General features: G+C 34.0%; 1 protein-coding gene across 8 annotated transcripts in view; it reads right to left on the minus strand.

Annotated features, from left to right (window-relative positions):
- Positions 1-532: 532 nt before the first annotated feature.
- Positions 533-15,537, minus strand: part of LOC128218273 (FERM domain-containing protein 4A-like) — a 101,792-nt gene continuing 86,787 nt past the window's right edge. For 6 of the 8 annotated variants that reach the window (XM_052925904.1, XM_052925896.1, XM_052925899.1 and 3 more), the window contains 6 exons: positions 10,843-10,878; positions 9,553-9,620; positions 8,885-8,997; positions 6,712-8,370; positions 3,594-3,809; positions 533-2,990 (listed from right to left, as the gene is read on the minus strand). In XM_052925904.1, coding sequence (XP_052781864.1) covers positions 3,620-3,809; positions 6,712-8,370; positions 8,885-8,997; positions 9,553-9,620; positions 10,843-10,878 — 2,066 coding nt within the window. In that variant the 3' untranslated portion in view covers positions 533-2,990; positions 3,594-3,619. Of the gene's footprint in view, positions 2,991-3,577; positions 3,810-6,711; positions 8,371-8,884; positions 8,998-9,552; positions 9,621-10,842; positions 10,879-15,537 lie in introns of all 8 variants that reach the window. The other 2 variants (XM_052925897.1, XM_052925898.1) reach the window with 2 other exon arrangements.

Raw genomic sequence — 15,537 nt, forward strand, 5'->3', positions numbered from 1 at the left:
ATTTTGGAGGTCAAGGGTCATAGTGACCAATGACCTTAAGCTCAAAATCTGCTTCTGATTAATAATTGAAGAATGCTTAGGCCCAGTGACCTCAAACTTTGTAGGCAAGTTTGTCATAACCAGCAGATGAACCCTGTATATATATATATATATATATATTGACCATATGTCTGACAAGTTTGATGTGAATATCTATATTACAAAGTACATTGTGACAACAGGGTGTATTTCAAAATGATATGGCAGATGTTACATTTCACTTCATCATAGATCAATATATGGTAACACATTTTGTTTCGATTGGAGATAGTATCATATTATATAATAACAATGAGGAGAATAAAAAGAATAAAAGTTATTGCCAACACTGAACTGTTTGCAAAAAGCCTACAACCTTAAAGATGGGCTATGACAATTATCAACAACAACGATGATGATGACAAGACTGTGACAGTATCCCAACCTTTATCTCCAAAAACCAAACAAGCTAACAGCAACCTGTATGTCCGGGAATCTGACAACAAACAACATGTAATGTTTTTATCAATTTATTCATTGTCATAGCATGACATTTAATTCATTCAAATCAAAATCAATAGCTACATTGCCTTCAAAAATATCTTCTTTACAAGATGAACAAGTTATAATAAGGAAACATGAGAGAAATACATGTACCAAAATGAAGGTCGAATGTAAAACAAATCAAAATAACTTACTACACATTATAAATGTTAGCTGAATGTAAGTATGATGCAGGATAAGTTAAATGTTCAGACTAGCATATAATATTTGTTAAATCTACACATATTAATTATAATATTGACAAGAAAAGAACAGATGAACATTTTTGGTCGTCATTTCCAAACACAACCTACTGCAGTAACATAATAAATTAACATATAGTCTATATAACAGACTATCTGAGAAAAATAAAAATATTTTGCAATTGTCATTAATTTAAAAAGTGAAGCAAATTTGAATTTTGGGCGTCAAACCTCCTAGAAATGGAAAACGAATTCACTGTTCCTCCCTGAATTAATATAATTATTGTAAAACATTTTTGTCAAAAGCTCATTTTTCCCAATAATTACATTTTTGCAAATCAGTCCTGTTATTTGGCACCAATAAAAGTTGTTCATAAAACATCTTAAAGAATTTCCTAACTTCATAAAAATTTGCATTCAGTCGAATTAATAGATATTAAAATTAATTGTATTTTTACCAAAAAGTATAAATTTTAGTAAAGTATTACCAGTATATGATTTGAATATTAAAGATGTTTCACAGTATCAACCCATCATATGATATGACCTACAGACATATTGTGAGACACTTAAGTTAGCAAAAGGCCTTCAGTTAGGAAAATGCCTAAGTTAGCAAAAGGCCTTCAGTTAGGAAAATGCCGTAAGTTAGCAAAAGGCCTTCAGTTAGGAAAATGCCGTAAGTTAGCAAAAGGCCTTCAGTTAGGAAAATGCCGTAAGTTATCAAAAGGCCTTCAGTTAAGAAAATGCCGTAAGTTAGCAAAAGGCCTTCAGTTAGGAAAATGCCATAAGTTAGCAAAAGGCCTTTAGTTAGGAATAAACCTTCAGTTAGGAAAAGACCTTCAGATCTTTTAGGAATCTAATAGATAAATGTAATTTTCAAAATAGGGCAATTAAAGAGAGTGAAATTTGCCTCGCAGGGTTTACGCTGTGATCATGTAGACACATGTATAAAGTATGATGTTGATATTTTAAAAAATAATGACAATCAACATTGCACAATTTGATAAATACATTTCTGAATACTGAAATGTTCAGGATAAATTGTATCTGTTAATAGAAGTTGATGATCAAAAAGCATAAAGAGTCTATTTGCTTAGGTATAATGCTTCTTAAAACCTTCACCCGTTCATTAGGGAAAAAATGAAATATTGCAAAAAAAATAAATATCTAATCTCTTCTAGTTAATGTTATGTTATGTTTGAGTCATGTAATGTATCTCTTTTTTCAATGTATTGCAAATCAACTGGCCTTTTCAAATGGCATATGAAAACACAAAGATGAAATATCTGAAGATGTTAGAAGAAATTAACACTCAACAAAAATAAATAATGTAAGTTGTAAATATTCATAAAAACAACTGACTTTTGACAGAAGCCGATTTCAAGCAGAAATATAGGCTCATAAGCGTACAAGAGAGTTCCTGGTATATATGTAAAAGTTTTAATGAAATCTGACTGTGAAAAAAACAGTTGCATTGATAACTGTGGAGTTGGTTAAATAGGGTAAAGTTATTACGGCATGTGTTACAATCATTTTAAGCTAAAAGGAACTTACGCATTTAAAATGTAATTGAAGTAAAAATGACACATATATTAATACATGTTTCAGATTCTGTACAAGTAAAATTAATGTTTTGTGTTAAAAACCTTTATGTATCACAGAATGTTTTATCTCATGTTCGAGCAAGATTCAAGTTTTACAAACAATACAGGCATACTAACAATACAACCATTATTCACCCTACAAAGCGGCGATTTGGTGTCCACAAAAAGGTCGTTCACACATTTATTACCAGTGGCAGTGCCTTCAATCCAGTGTTGTTTATTTGTTGAAATTCAAGCAATATTAGCCCTTCTTTATAAACTTTGTGAAATAAACATGAGATGGAGGTGTAGATTGAATGTCAATTGTTTACTCAACGAGCTCAAACTTTTAATGTTCTAGTCACTTCTTTTAATTTCAACATGCATTTATGACACTCTATAAGATTCCCCTTTCAAGAATGTTACAACAATCTATTTTATCACCATTTATGACTGCAAGAATGAAGATACTACTGTAAAGTCCCTCCCATTTTGTGTGTGTGTATGTGGTCATTATTGTCCTTGCAACTAATAACAGTAACTCGTATGATGACCCTGTCTCTGTAGCTCTGCTGTAGAACTGGTGTGATGGTTAATCTCGTATATATGGATAACGAGGTCCGATTGTCTGGTCAAAAACTGCCTGAAATAATGGAAAGAAGAGCTCAATCATTTCAAAGTAATCAAATACTGATAATAATGAGTCTTTAGCAACATACTTTAATAAGACTTTGTCGTTTGCGAGTCAGAAAATTATGATACATTAAATAGTTTCCTTAATTTATGCAATCTAAAAAGTAACCTCAAGTAAGAAGTAGAATCATTGTCACTAAATATGCATCTTTAAGGGTTCAATTTAATGATTATCAATGACAACTGACTCAAACAAATAATAATTTTTCCTCCCTACTTAATAAATACAAGGAATTATCTAAAGCTGATGTTGGAGTATGCTACCTACTTCAGGCAAATTATGGAACTCCCTTGGTTTTCAAATAGGTGGTGCAATATCTTCCTCAGACGAATGTTGAAATCTCCCTTCCAGTTTTAGACAGATGATACATTATCTACATTAGACTTATGTTGGACTATGCAACCTGCCTCAGACAAACACTTTCATCACTTACCGATCTCAGATGGTTAATGACTTGTCTCAGACGGATGTTAGATATTGCTTACCTGCTTCAGACAGACAAGAGGTTGCCTTAAACAAATGCTAAATTCCCTTACATTGAAATTCCTGTACCTGTCTCAGACGGATGATGGCTAATCTCAGACGGATGTTGGATTCCCCTCACCCTCGTACCACTCGAGCATCTCATTACTGAAGGCCTTGGAGAGGCTCCCTGCAGGGGACAGGTGGAAACTACTCATGGTCACATTGAGGGGGTTCACGGGGGATCCTGGAGTCCTCTCGGGGGTTGAATACTGACGCTGGTGATGGCCGGTCCTCGCCGGGGTTCTGTGAAAATGAAATATAAGGTTGAGGGAAAAGGTTTTCATTGGTTTACATTTCAATCGTTTTGCTCAAGTTTTAACTGAACATCCGAGGCCTGCTGCATAGTTCTGTTGTCCGCTTATAAAAAACTGCATTAGGTATCTCTGAAATGAGTCTAGGGCTGACATCACCTTTGTGTGAATCGAGTTCATATTATTTCGTGTGCAGGCATATATATGTTTATGAAACAAAATTTAACTTTTACTCTAAAATTGTATCACTGTTCGATTAAAATTGTATCTTATTCTAACTGATTGTGCTTTAACTAAAATAATTTTTTATCAAATCAGCTTTGAGACAGTAACTGAAAAACAACAATGAACTTACCAAGAGTTGGTTCTGCCACATGACATAATCATGATGTTATTTTTGTAGAATTTATGCACTAGCACAGAAAGTAACTTTGTATAAAAATAATATAGCTAAAAATGGTATACAGACAATTGAATGGTTGTCCACCTCTGTTGATACATGTATCAATCAAGACCTTTACAAAATGCGATAATCTTTTGAATTTAATTATCATTTAAGGTTGTTTTCTGAAATTTTATAAGAGACTCCATGTTTTTGATTGCAAAGTTACTTTCAAATCTGCTAGTAATATTTATATACCAGTTTAAAAGTGCATTTAGATTTAGCATTTACAGATAATTTACATGTTTCAATTTCTTTATTTTACATAATGTTAACATTGTTCATAAAAAACCCCAACATGTCATGGAATTCAAAATAAAGCCATATCATAGATACAACATAATATCATTATAAAGTTGGCAACAAAAACAGAAGAAAACATCAAACAATACATGACATTGTGTACAATGAAATATTTTGGCATTCAGCTCATGTAAGAAGAACAAAATATATTAATGCAATAGAGAATGGTATTCAACACACAATGATGGGACCCTATATTATTATGGTGTCATTTTGAAATAAAACAAAAATGCTATCAGGTCACTTGTCATCAAAAGGCATCATCACCGGATAAAAATACCCGCTTTGTACATGAAATACTTTGAAGGTTTTAAGTGCAATTATATAAAGAAGCAGATAGACCCCCGTGGCTTTGCTCTCCTTTTTTATTGTATTGAATGTATTGAATTGAATTCATTCAGTTGTCCCCCCCCCCCCCCCCCCCCCCAAATAAACAGATATGACTATTTAAGTCTGCATAAAACAAATAACACAAGTCGCTTAAATGATAAAGTAAACAAATAACAGCTAAGAGTATCAATAAAATTGCTATTGGACTATCCTTATGACTTCATTATGTCAGGACCTGTTGGGGTGAGTCTAGCATTTAATATTCCATGTGAACTTCACTATCACAATAATTAATAAAAGTCTATCCAAAATTTCAGTTAACATAGTTTAATGCTCTTTTAACTTTTCATATTCTTATCTTACTAAATAATGTGGTCATCTGTCTAAATTATGTGGTTATTTTTCATACTATCAATTTAATGTCATTTTATTGTTTATGCAAACTCAGCCCCAACAGTCAAAATACAAAAAAAAATGGAAAAAGAAACCAATAACATATCAAACAAAAAGGACTATAACAAATATACAATGTATATGCTACTGGCAGTTCAAGGATAACCAATATTCTGGTACATAAGAGTAAACAATAAGACAAATATTACATATTGATTAATTCTACAAGTACTACTAAACTGAAAATGCGACAGCTTCATGCAGCCAATGTGCCTTGTGCTTGCTTCCGTGACACAACACCACATAACACATGTTCTGATTGGTAGAAATGATGTGAAAGTTAGTGGAATGCCATGCTAAGAACCAATGAAAATGCTTCTTTTGTAAGTAATGCACACACGTTTTACACACATGCTTTACTCATGCATAATCTAGGGATTGATCTTTTACTAGATGATATTTCTTCTAATGTGTTTACTAAAGCAGCTACTAATCTAAACTAAAATTATAAGTTCTAGCAGTATATGTATATGCTAATAAAATCATAATGAAAAACATGAATGCATTTGTCTACAAAAGCTGAAACTGCGTTTAATTGCATTCATCTTCTGCTAAAAAAATTATAAATGTTACCGACTTTTTATATTGTTTTAAAATCTTGAAAACTTAACTCAATTTTTATATGAAACATTTTAACACGGATTTACCATTAATGTCAAAGCAATGGTTCCATCACTCAAAATTTGTGCAATTCTTTTGAAACATGGCCGGTTTGCTCTAGTCAAAATATTTAGTGCATACTTACATACATCAGCAAACTGTGCATTTTGCACAAAGCCATAATCCATTGCAGTACACATGACACAAATATTAAAGCGTGCGCAAGATTACCTTACAAAGCAGCTTAAATGAACTCGAGCCTCGATGAAACAGCAGTTTCGTTAAAATTAAAGTTGTGCACAAGCCATACATATCAGCAGCAACATATCAACTTGGGTAAATAAGCAGTAAGCCTAAGTGCATGCCTCAAGTTTGAACGTAATAATACAGAGAAAAAGCTTTATAAATATGCAACTTAAATTGAACACTTAGTAAAAAATTTCATTTTACTTTAGATTCCATAATTTTGCATGTTAATGTTCAATCACATTTGAGGACGTTTTTATCACAAGAATCATATGCACATTGAATCAGTATTAGACAAAGCATGACACATTCATTTGTCAGATCATTCATATATTTCACATCATCAACATTTCACATCTTCACATCATTTCCTATCAATTCACCAATCAAATACATGTACAATTAGAAACTTTGTCCAAATATTAAAGGTTACCATCCGGATTATCACATATCTGGCCATATCAAGCACAAGGTCACAACTTTCTGCACTTTCCGCTGACCGCATTTCTTGGCCTCTCACCTTTGCCCTGTTGTAGCTGGGGCCTCATGGCTGCCTCGATGTGTGGGTGTGCCGTGTGAAACGCGGACTGGTTCACATTTCATGGACGTAGGAGGTTGGTAGTGCGTTTGTTTGCTGGACTGGTGTTGCGCTTTGTACAAAACGCGGCCTCCTGGAGACTGTACCGTGTATTGAACCCGTGAGGTTGTGGTGCTGACGCCGTACGTTGTTGCTGTTGTTGATGATGATGATGATAGGGAACTGATTTGATTCGACTGGCCACTTGGATTGTCAAACTGTGAGGTGCTACCTGAATGTGATGATGGGTATGGATAGTTGCTGACCATGTGACGGGATGAAAGAGGGGACCCAAAAGGTGAATTTGACCCAGCCCCGCTTTGGCCCCTGTATGCTGGATGGTGGGCCCCTGAAGGGGTCTGAGGCCCGTATCTTGCCCCATGTGATGGGTACTGGAGATTGGAATGATTGTCACTTTCTGACATTTGCGATGGTGAACTTGCCCTACTCGAGCCTACCAGAGCATGGTGATACTGTTCTACAAGTCTTTGTCGACGTAGCTTTTCGCTATATTTATAAAAGTCCTTCATCTCAAATGGTTTTGACACTTCTACATGAGGGGACATTTTAACAGTCACAATTTTACTTGAAATTGGCTGAGGCATCCCATGGGAGGATTCTCCTGCATATCGTATATTAACACTAAAATCACTGTGAGATTTAGGGGGAGGATGCTGCCCCCTATGACCCTCATAAACTCTTGGACTATAACACTGGCCTGAAGTTGAATCACCTGCCCCACTTGAGCCATAAGACTCAGGGGGAAATAACCGTTTTGTTGGACTTTGAACAATAGGCGAAGGTTCTGTCGAGGCTGAATCATTCCAGCCAGACTGAGCATACGTATCATGGTTTAGTATCTGATTCGGATTTGCTGATTCATGTTTCACAGGCAACTCAATCATTCTACCACTCGAAGAGGTCGAATCACGCCAAGCATCCGAGTTATAACGATCAGCCCTATTTATCGGAAAGGGTTGCGAACTACTTCCAGTGTATTTATTATGAGTCCTATTTTTAGCAAGTGGAAAATCCGTCTCTTTTGAACTACTGGCACTAGGGTTATCCCTGTCTCGTCCTTGTGAGGAGAGATCAAACTCAGATCTAGATGTCCGTTTACCAAACTTTGCTGACGTTACTGTAGAAGCTTCACTTTCCGTGCCCGTATCACTTAATTTCCTTTCATATGTAGGCCGTTTTTTTGAATGCCGTTCTAAACTCCCGTAATTTTTTAGGTTATTTTCCAGACTACCATGCTTCACCTGTAGATGTAGTTTGTTCTCAAACACACTATCTAACGGATCACCAGTGGGATCACTGGGCGTCACAAGATCCTGGTTACTCTGGTAACGAGAAGTCCGCCTAGATATTACATTGTACATGTTATTTGTAGAACTAAACCCACTGTCCCGTGACCCCTCCAAGCCAGCCTCTAATCGTTCATGACTCCCAGGAAGGGGCCCAGACTTTGACCCCTTGACTTCCTGGTCCCCATGGCTACTGGTGCTGGACGGTTGCCGTGATGCCAAAGTTGGGTATGTCTGATTGCGGTATTGATTTGAGTAGACGGCATTTGGCTTGTAAAAGTCATCTAGACTGGGACTGAAATGACACATTTCAAAATCAGCAAAGCTTTTAAAAGATTCTCATTTGTTTCCCAAATACAATGTTGAAAAAATACCAACACTTATTTGTCTTGGTGTTTTGTTTTTGTTATTAACATAATAAGGTAAAACATGATAATTTTTACAGCTAGTGATATTGGATTAACTATATATGTGCCCACTGTCTCTCACACAAGGTAAGCCAAGTTCCATGTGAATGTCTTGAACAATTCTGGTTACTGGTTATGTTGATATTTTTTTTAAGAAAGGCTTTAAAGCCAGAAACACTTAGGCTGTGACAATACACCTTTTCTTTGAAATAAGACTTGCTGACATAAGCAAAAGCACAAGTGTGTAACAAGTTTTATGGTCCAAAATATCTTGAATGTGTCCTTTACTTAAATAAAGGTCTATAGTTAGGATTAAGCATGACCATGAGAGCAACACTAGGACAAAAGTTTTGCTTTAAACAAAAAAGTTTAAAGTTAAACAAAACTTGACGGTATTCCCACCTGCCGTGTGCCCCAGGCAGGGTCATGGAGGCGATCTCCCGCTCCACATACTTGGGTGCGGTGTTGGAACGTTGAAGAGTTGATGGCTCCTTCACACCCACACGGTCCTCGTGCTGAAACATGGGAGGAAACCAAGTTGTTGTTAATTTATTTTATTATTACATTTAAGCTCAATTGTGAAAAACGCTCTTACCAATGACCTCTTGTATGGGAGGCGGACATCACTAGACCATACTCGCTCACTTTCTTTTATAATTGCACAAGAGAACTGAATACAGACGCCATCGTGCACTTATTTGTCTTTAATCACAAAAGAGATATGAATACAGACGCCAAATAGCAAAAGTTTTCGGGTTGCATCTCAAAACACATAAACAATTTGACAATTACATAAAAGCTATGACAATACCAGTCCTGGATTTGTACCCTTATAAACAGTCCTGACAAATTTCTCAATTCTATAGCGAACAAGCTCAATATCCCATATATAAAGATGACAGTATTTACCTCTTAGTGAACATGACTATATCTGACATGTTTGTATGTAGAAACTACTAAATTTTCAGTTTCAAAGAATCAAACCAAATATCATGAGATTAGTAGTTTACACATATTTTCTATTTGAAGTGTTCTATTTAAATCCAGATGAAACCAGTATATATATAAACCTGTTTGTAGTTACTACGGGCCCCTCGTGGTATCAGTGGAGATTGAGCAGGGGAGATAACATCCGAATCTGAAACATAAATTACACAATTACTTCTCTTGAATTTTAACTTGTTCAACAAAATTGGTCTTAAATAAATGAAGGATTTATAAGTGCAAAATTTCAATAATTTGTTCAGCAATATTATTCATCTTTAACATTTGATTTCTCAATTTGGATCAATATTCCATGCATCATAATATAATATAAAATTATATAGATCATGATACTAACAATTACATCTGTATCTATCTAAAAACACATTTTCTGAATAATCAAGAAATAAATGTAACAAAAGTTATTCAACATTTAGATTCAGCCTCACATCTGAATGAACACTGACATGGATAACACATGCAAGATGACATGACAAAACTTCTCACAGAGGGGTCCATGCAAAGCAAAATCACAAATCAGTTTCGGGATTACCAGAATTTTGTATCTACATCATGTTAGAAAAACATCATCAATCATATTATCGACCTATGTCACAAGTCAAAATCATCATTCTGTTGTTAAAAAGAGTGCTTTGTACTTAAATTAAATTTGGTTTGCAACAAAAAAGAAGTTTGGTACAGTTAAATGTAAAACATTACCTACATATTGTTTTTTAGTTTGGTGCTCACTAAATCATTCGATGTGCTTCGTGACTAATTTTAAAGTCTATAAAAATTGACTGTTTCAGGCCATGCTCATAAATTTTGAAATTACCTTGACCAAATATTCCAGGTCTTGAAAAAGTAGCTTTTTTCTCAGGCATGTGACAAGAAATTAAAATAATGTAAGAGAAATTTTTGGAAAAGAGACAAAATCTAACACAGGAAAGAAACAAATCATACCAGAACAAACGCAGAAACTCTTATATTACTGAGAATTTTGTCAAACTGTGGTGATTAGACATTGATTAAACCCTGAGTTATTTTGTTACTCAGAGCCCATTATCATAAGCCCAATAAACATGTATATTAACCCAGCCTTCAGGATCTAATTTTGATACCAAGTTTTAAACGGAGACGAAATTGTAGAAATCTTGTATGATATTCTACTTTGATGTCATTAAATTTCAAGTGAACTTATTACCTACATTTGCGTCAAATATGAGCAGACATGCAGTTATAAAAAACAATCAAACCCCTTTAAATATTTTTTTTCCATCAAAAATTGACTGATTGACAATGTACAATCACCACAACCTTAAAAGAGCAGCAGACAACAAGAATTCAAAATGAAACAGACAACACTTTCTACCAACCACTGTCTGTCATTTCCAGACTCTTTACACTTTTCGCTAGAAGACATAAAAAATAGTTGAGATTATGTATATTACAACATTCTTGAAATTGATAGTATATAGTTAAACATTATGTTGCAAGCTCATGTCATATAAAAAAAAGTTTTAATTATGTCACCTTGCAGTGTTACCAGTCTAACTTAACAAGGAAAAACATCAGCATTTAAATGTGTATATTTACACTTAACACACCAAATGCATCTATCATATAAAATATAAACCATGCTATCTTTTTTTAAAACAGCTACCAACATTTGTAATACACCATCCTTCTAGATTTCTATCAGATCTATGATGCTATAGATAGATATTTCATAAAATATTATACAACAGATAACAATTTTATGTTATCAAATGCTTTTTTTATAGTCTACAAAGATTTCAAGATAAATTTCAGTTGAATAATTGCTGTTTTTTTCTTCAAAGAATCCATAGCCGCCTCCAATCTCCACATAGAGTTCCTATTGAAATAAATTTCAGTGGAAAAATAGTTGGCTATCCTTTTTTAAGATCTCAACATCCAGACATGATACTGTTGAGCAGAATCATACATCTTTGTAACATATCCTCCTTAATTGTTTAACTCACTTTATTATCTCCATTTTCCTTGTATCAAGTTCAATATTTTGTGCGTGTGTGTGCATGTTTTTTTCTCCATCCTATTATGCATTCAATCCAGGTTTTTCTGATGAAAATGATGTCCATCCATTTGATTGTATCTTTTTGTAGATGGTGTTAGCATATAGCTACCCATCTGACATGCCTTTTCCTTCTTTTCAGTAATGTATGACAATTCTGTCCTCAAGTTTTTCCAGAGACAATAGTTTTATTAGTTTTACAACAATAGTAATCCTGTTGTTGGTTGTAGTAGTTGGCATTAAATATGTTTGCCTCTGTTTTCTACCATGAATTTTGTTTTGCAAAGATTTTCTTTCCTGTTTTCTTTTTTTCATGATACATACCTGTACCTTTCACAACTGTTTCACATGCTTGAATCTGATGTTAAAAACATCTTCATAGTGACTGTACACTGAGTACATTGACAACACCAACAAAAAAACCTTCTTGGGAATGTACTACATTTACCTGCAATTCAGACCACCATTAGCAATTTATTTGGTTGCATCATTTTCTTATGCTCATGTAAAAGCCACAGGGTCTGTTTTATTCATCAAGAAAAAAATACAAAAAACTACTCCTTAAATGATTCTATCTTTCTTTTATGTACAACCTTTTTCAGATGGCTTATGTGCAAAATAATTGTTGATACTAGATGTGTGCATATTATGGCATAACACAATCCCTTACAGCCAAAATATGGCCATGAAAAAGACAATTTCTCTGTTTTAATTAATTATCATCTGCTAGGATACCAAATGAATGATACTAAGGTCATTATTTTTTGGTAGAGGCTCATAAGAAACTTAAATAATAAGCACACCCAAGTAATAAAGACATAATGAATGCGAGACAAAAGAGTTCCTTGTTTTTTTTTGTTCTGCGCACGCCCATTGCCAGCATAATGGCTTCTTACGCCCCATGTGGAATTTAAGAGGAACTTAAAAGCAAAAGATATAATGTACCACCATGTTTTTAAGGAGTACCTTGGATACATATGGGTGTTAAACAGTTATCAAAAATTTAGTATTAACTTAATTTGGTACACAGAAAAGTGTTACATAATATTTGTTACCAAGAAATCAGACCAAAAAGAAGCAAAATTAGGTATGCAGGGGGACGTATGAAGAATTATTTTTTTATTAAGAACCCAAATGGTTGTTGTGCAGACTGGCTCAAAACAACTTTTTGGGTCAATCAGTATTAAACCCTATAGATAGGATAAGTTATGCCCTATATTTTTGGGAGCCTTTCATTCAAATGCAAAGCATTTTTACCAATTAAAACATTTGAACAGCGAGTATCCAAATTGATGACTTGAAATGTCTACTCCTATCTTAAATTCTGTAACAGGTTTATACCTAACATGCCGATATGCAAGTCATTTGAAAAAAGGGACTTTTTGACTTAACCAATTGCGTTTAAATACATAGTCCAAATTATTTTGATTTTTTTTTTGATAAATGCATCTCAGTAACTGCCTTATCTTGAGATCTGATGATTCTGAGTTGAAGGGGCAGTAGTACATTCCCATATGAATTTAGTTACATACCTTTTATCAATATAGATATAAGGATATAGGTATGCATTTATATGCTTCCTGGTGGTTTTTAGAGATTTATCAGTGAAATAGAAGTGATAATTCAAGCCCGCTCTCAGTTCAGAATCAAACATCAGAGCTCACAGGGCTGGGACACAATTTTATTTACGTCAATTCAGAAATGATGTTTCTTGCACAAACGATTACAATTGGTACGATTTTCTAAAAATATGTAATTAAATGACTTTTAACTCCAATTTTAGGTATATAATAGAAAGAAAAATTGTTTGTTTCAGTGTAAAATTGCAATCTATTTCACCGCATGCTACACCACTTGTGGACTATATCTTTTGGAGCTCACTCAGTGAAATATATTACAATCTTACATTAAAGCTCACAATTATCCTCTATTTTAGTTTATGTATATGTTACATATATATTCACTGGTCATTACATTTTAGTAAATATAATCTTGTGTCAAATTGCGAAACATATTTGGAAATTATATCAATAGAATTTCAAAATGCCAATGGTTATCTGTTTTCCTGTCCATGGGGGGGGGGGGGGGGAGATGAGACTATGGTATTTTTAAACCATGAATTAAGAGCCTTACGTGTGTATTGTCACCGGTAATTGACTATAATAGTTGTATGTGAATGTCTGATCTATAAATGGCGTATGCACAAAAATGCCATAAACAACACCAAGGCTGACAATACCTCAACTAGACAGGCTTTTTAGTTCTTTTTAAACTGCAATATTGATGATGAACATTACCATGTTGTTGGGGTTTTTTTGCAGATAACCGTGGTCATTTGATTTTTCTCTCTTGAGTCTTTTCACTCCCAGGAATTTCATAAAAATGGTTGGTAAACAAAACAAATCATTATCTTTTTTCCTAAAAAAAAATGCAACTATATACCATTACACCAAATGATTTCCACCGATATATGAAATGGAATCTTATGATAATGACCAATGAATACGTTCCATCCCCAAATGGCTAATACAAAGCCCATGTTTAAATAACCATCACCAATAATAAATCTCCATACAGGAATATAGGAGAAGTTACAGGGAAATACACCAAGCAAAGCCCAAAAGGTTCATGTTACTTTATTATTACCAAAATATATATTCATCTGAGTGCATTTATTGTCCTAAATATATTCATATCAAATAATGCTGCATATCATATGTATCAAAATAAAAATGAGACAAAATGAGACATTGTTATACAGACAGACAGGCAGACAGACAGACAGATGAACAGAAAGACAGTGAGACAGCAATAGTACATAAAAAAACACTATTTACATAGACAATACAAACAAATAAATAAAATAACTTGGTCCAAAAGGAAGAGTTTAAAGTATTCATAATTTTTTTTAGTTGATTCGTTTTTTGGTAAATTAATCAAAATATTAAAAGATTGGTAAACTTAGCTATAGAACAATTAAAATTGTATGACTTGATAAAATATTTGACTTAAAACTGAAGATGAGACTGTGTTTGCATAAAATGATAAAGTACCGGTAAGTTTTTTTGGTTTTTAACAATATTTACACCAATATTGTCAAATAGAGACAAACAATACTAATACTAAATAAATTACTGAGATATATACATAATGATTGAGCTTTAAATATAATATCAAAATTGATGATTGTCTGTGTCTTGGTTTTCAGTCATGAAATTTTGATCGGAGGTAGAATTAAAACTTGGTCATCGTTTGTATACAACTTTTAGAAAAATTTAAGCATAAGCTGAAACATTTATAGCAGAGCCTTTTGTTACTCCAATAAATTGGTAATACAACAATATATATATATAAGAAAGCCAGCATCCACAAATTAGTACCCAATAGAATATCACCCTATAAAATCTAACTTGCAATGCGTGACATGTTAGTTTATGATAAATATATATAGATATATATGAATGATTTTTTATACAACATAGCACCATATGTATATTGCACTAACTGTGTGATTTCCAATACATTTCAGACAGTCTTTCCCTGTTTTCTTCGCTGAGATTCATATAATTTCATATTTTGCTAATACTGAGACAGATTTACTTCCCCTGATTCTCACTTTTAGAGTGATCTCCATTAGTCTATGCCACCTATGATTTCTATAAACCTCTACCCCACTATTCAAACTGCAGTTTCCTTGTTGGATCTGGGAGTGAGCGGAGAGTATTTCGGAAACATGGTGTGATGCCAAGACGCTCTCTTGCTTCGTCGTGTGTTTGGAGACATACAGGCTACTTCTCGTTGCTTGTGTGCAGGGGGAGGAGTGAGGAAAGACAGATCTAGCGGTGAATCGTCTTCCTTCGTTCGAGAGTTCTTAAAGGATGAGGGGTAGAGAGAGTCATTTGAGATCTTGTAGGACTCTTCAGAGCTAGAGGTAGCCAAGGTATCCATGCTGGTGTCAGCTAGACGACTCTCCTCTAGGCGTGACTCAACAGTCAAGTCCCGAGAATCATCCATACTA

Source organism: Mya arenaria, chromosome 14 (genome assembly GCF_026914265.1).
Source record: "Mya arenaria isolate MELC-2E11 chromosome 14, ASM2691426v1".
NCBI classification, from domain to species: Eukaryota; Metazoa; Mollusca; class Bivalvia; order Myida; family Myidae; genus Mya; species Mya arenaria.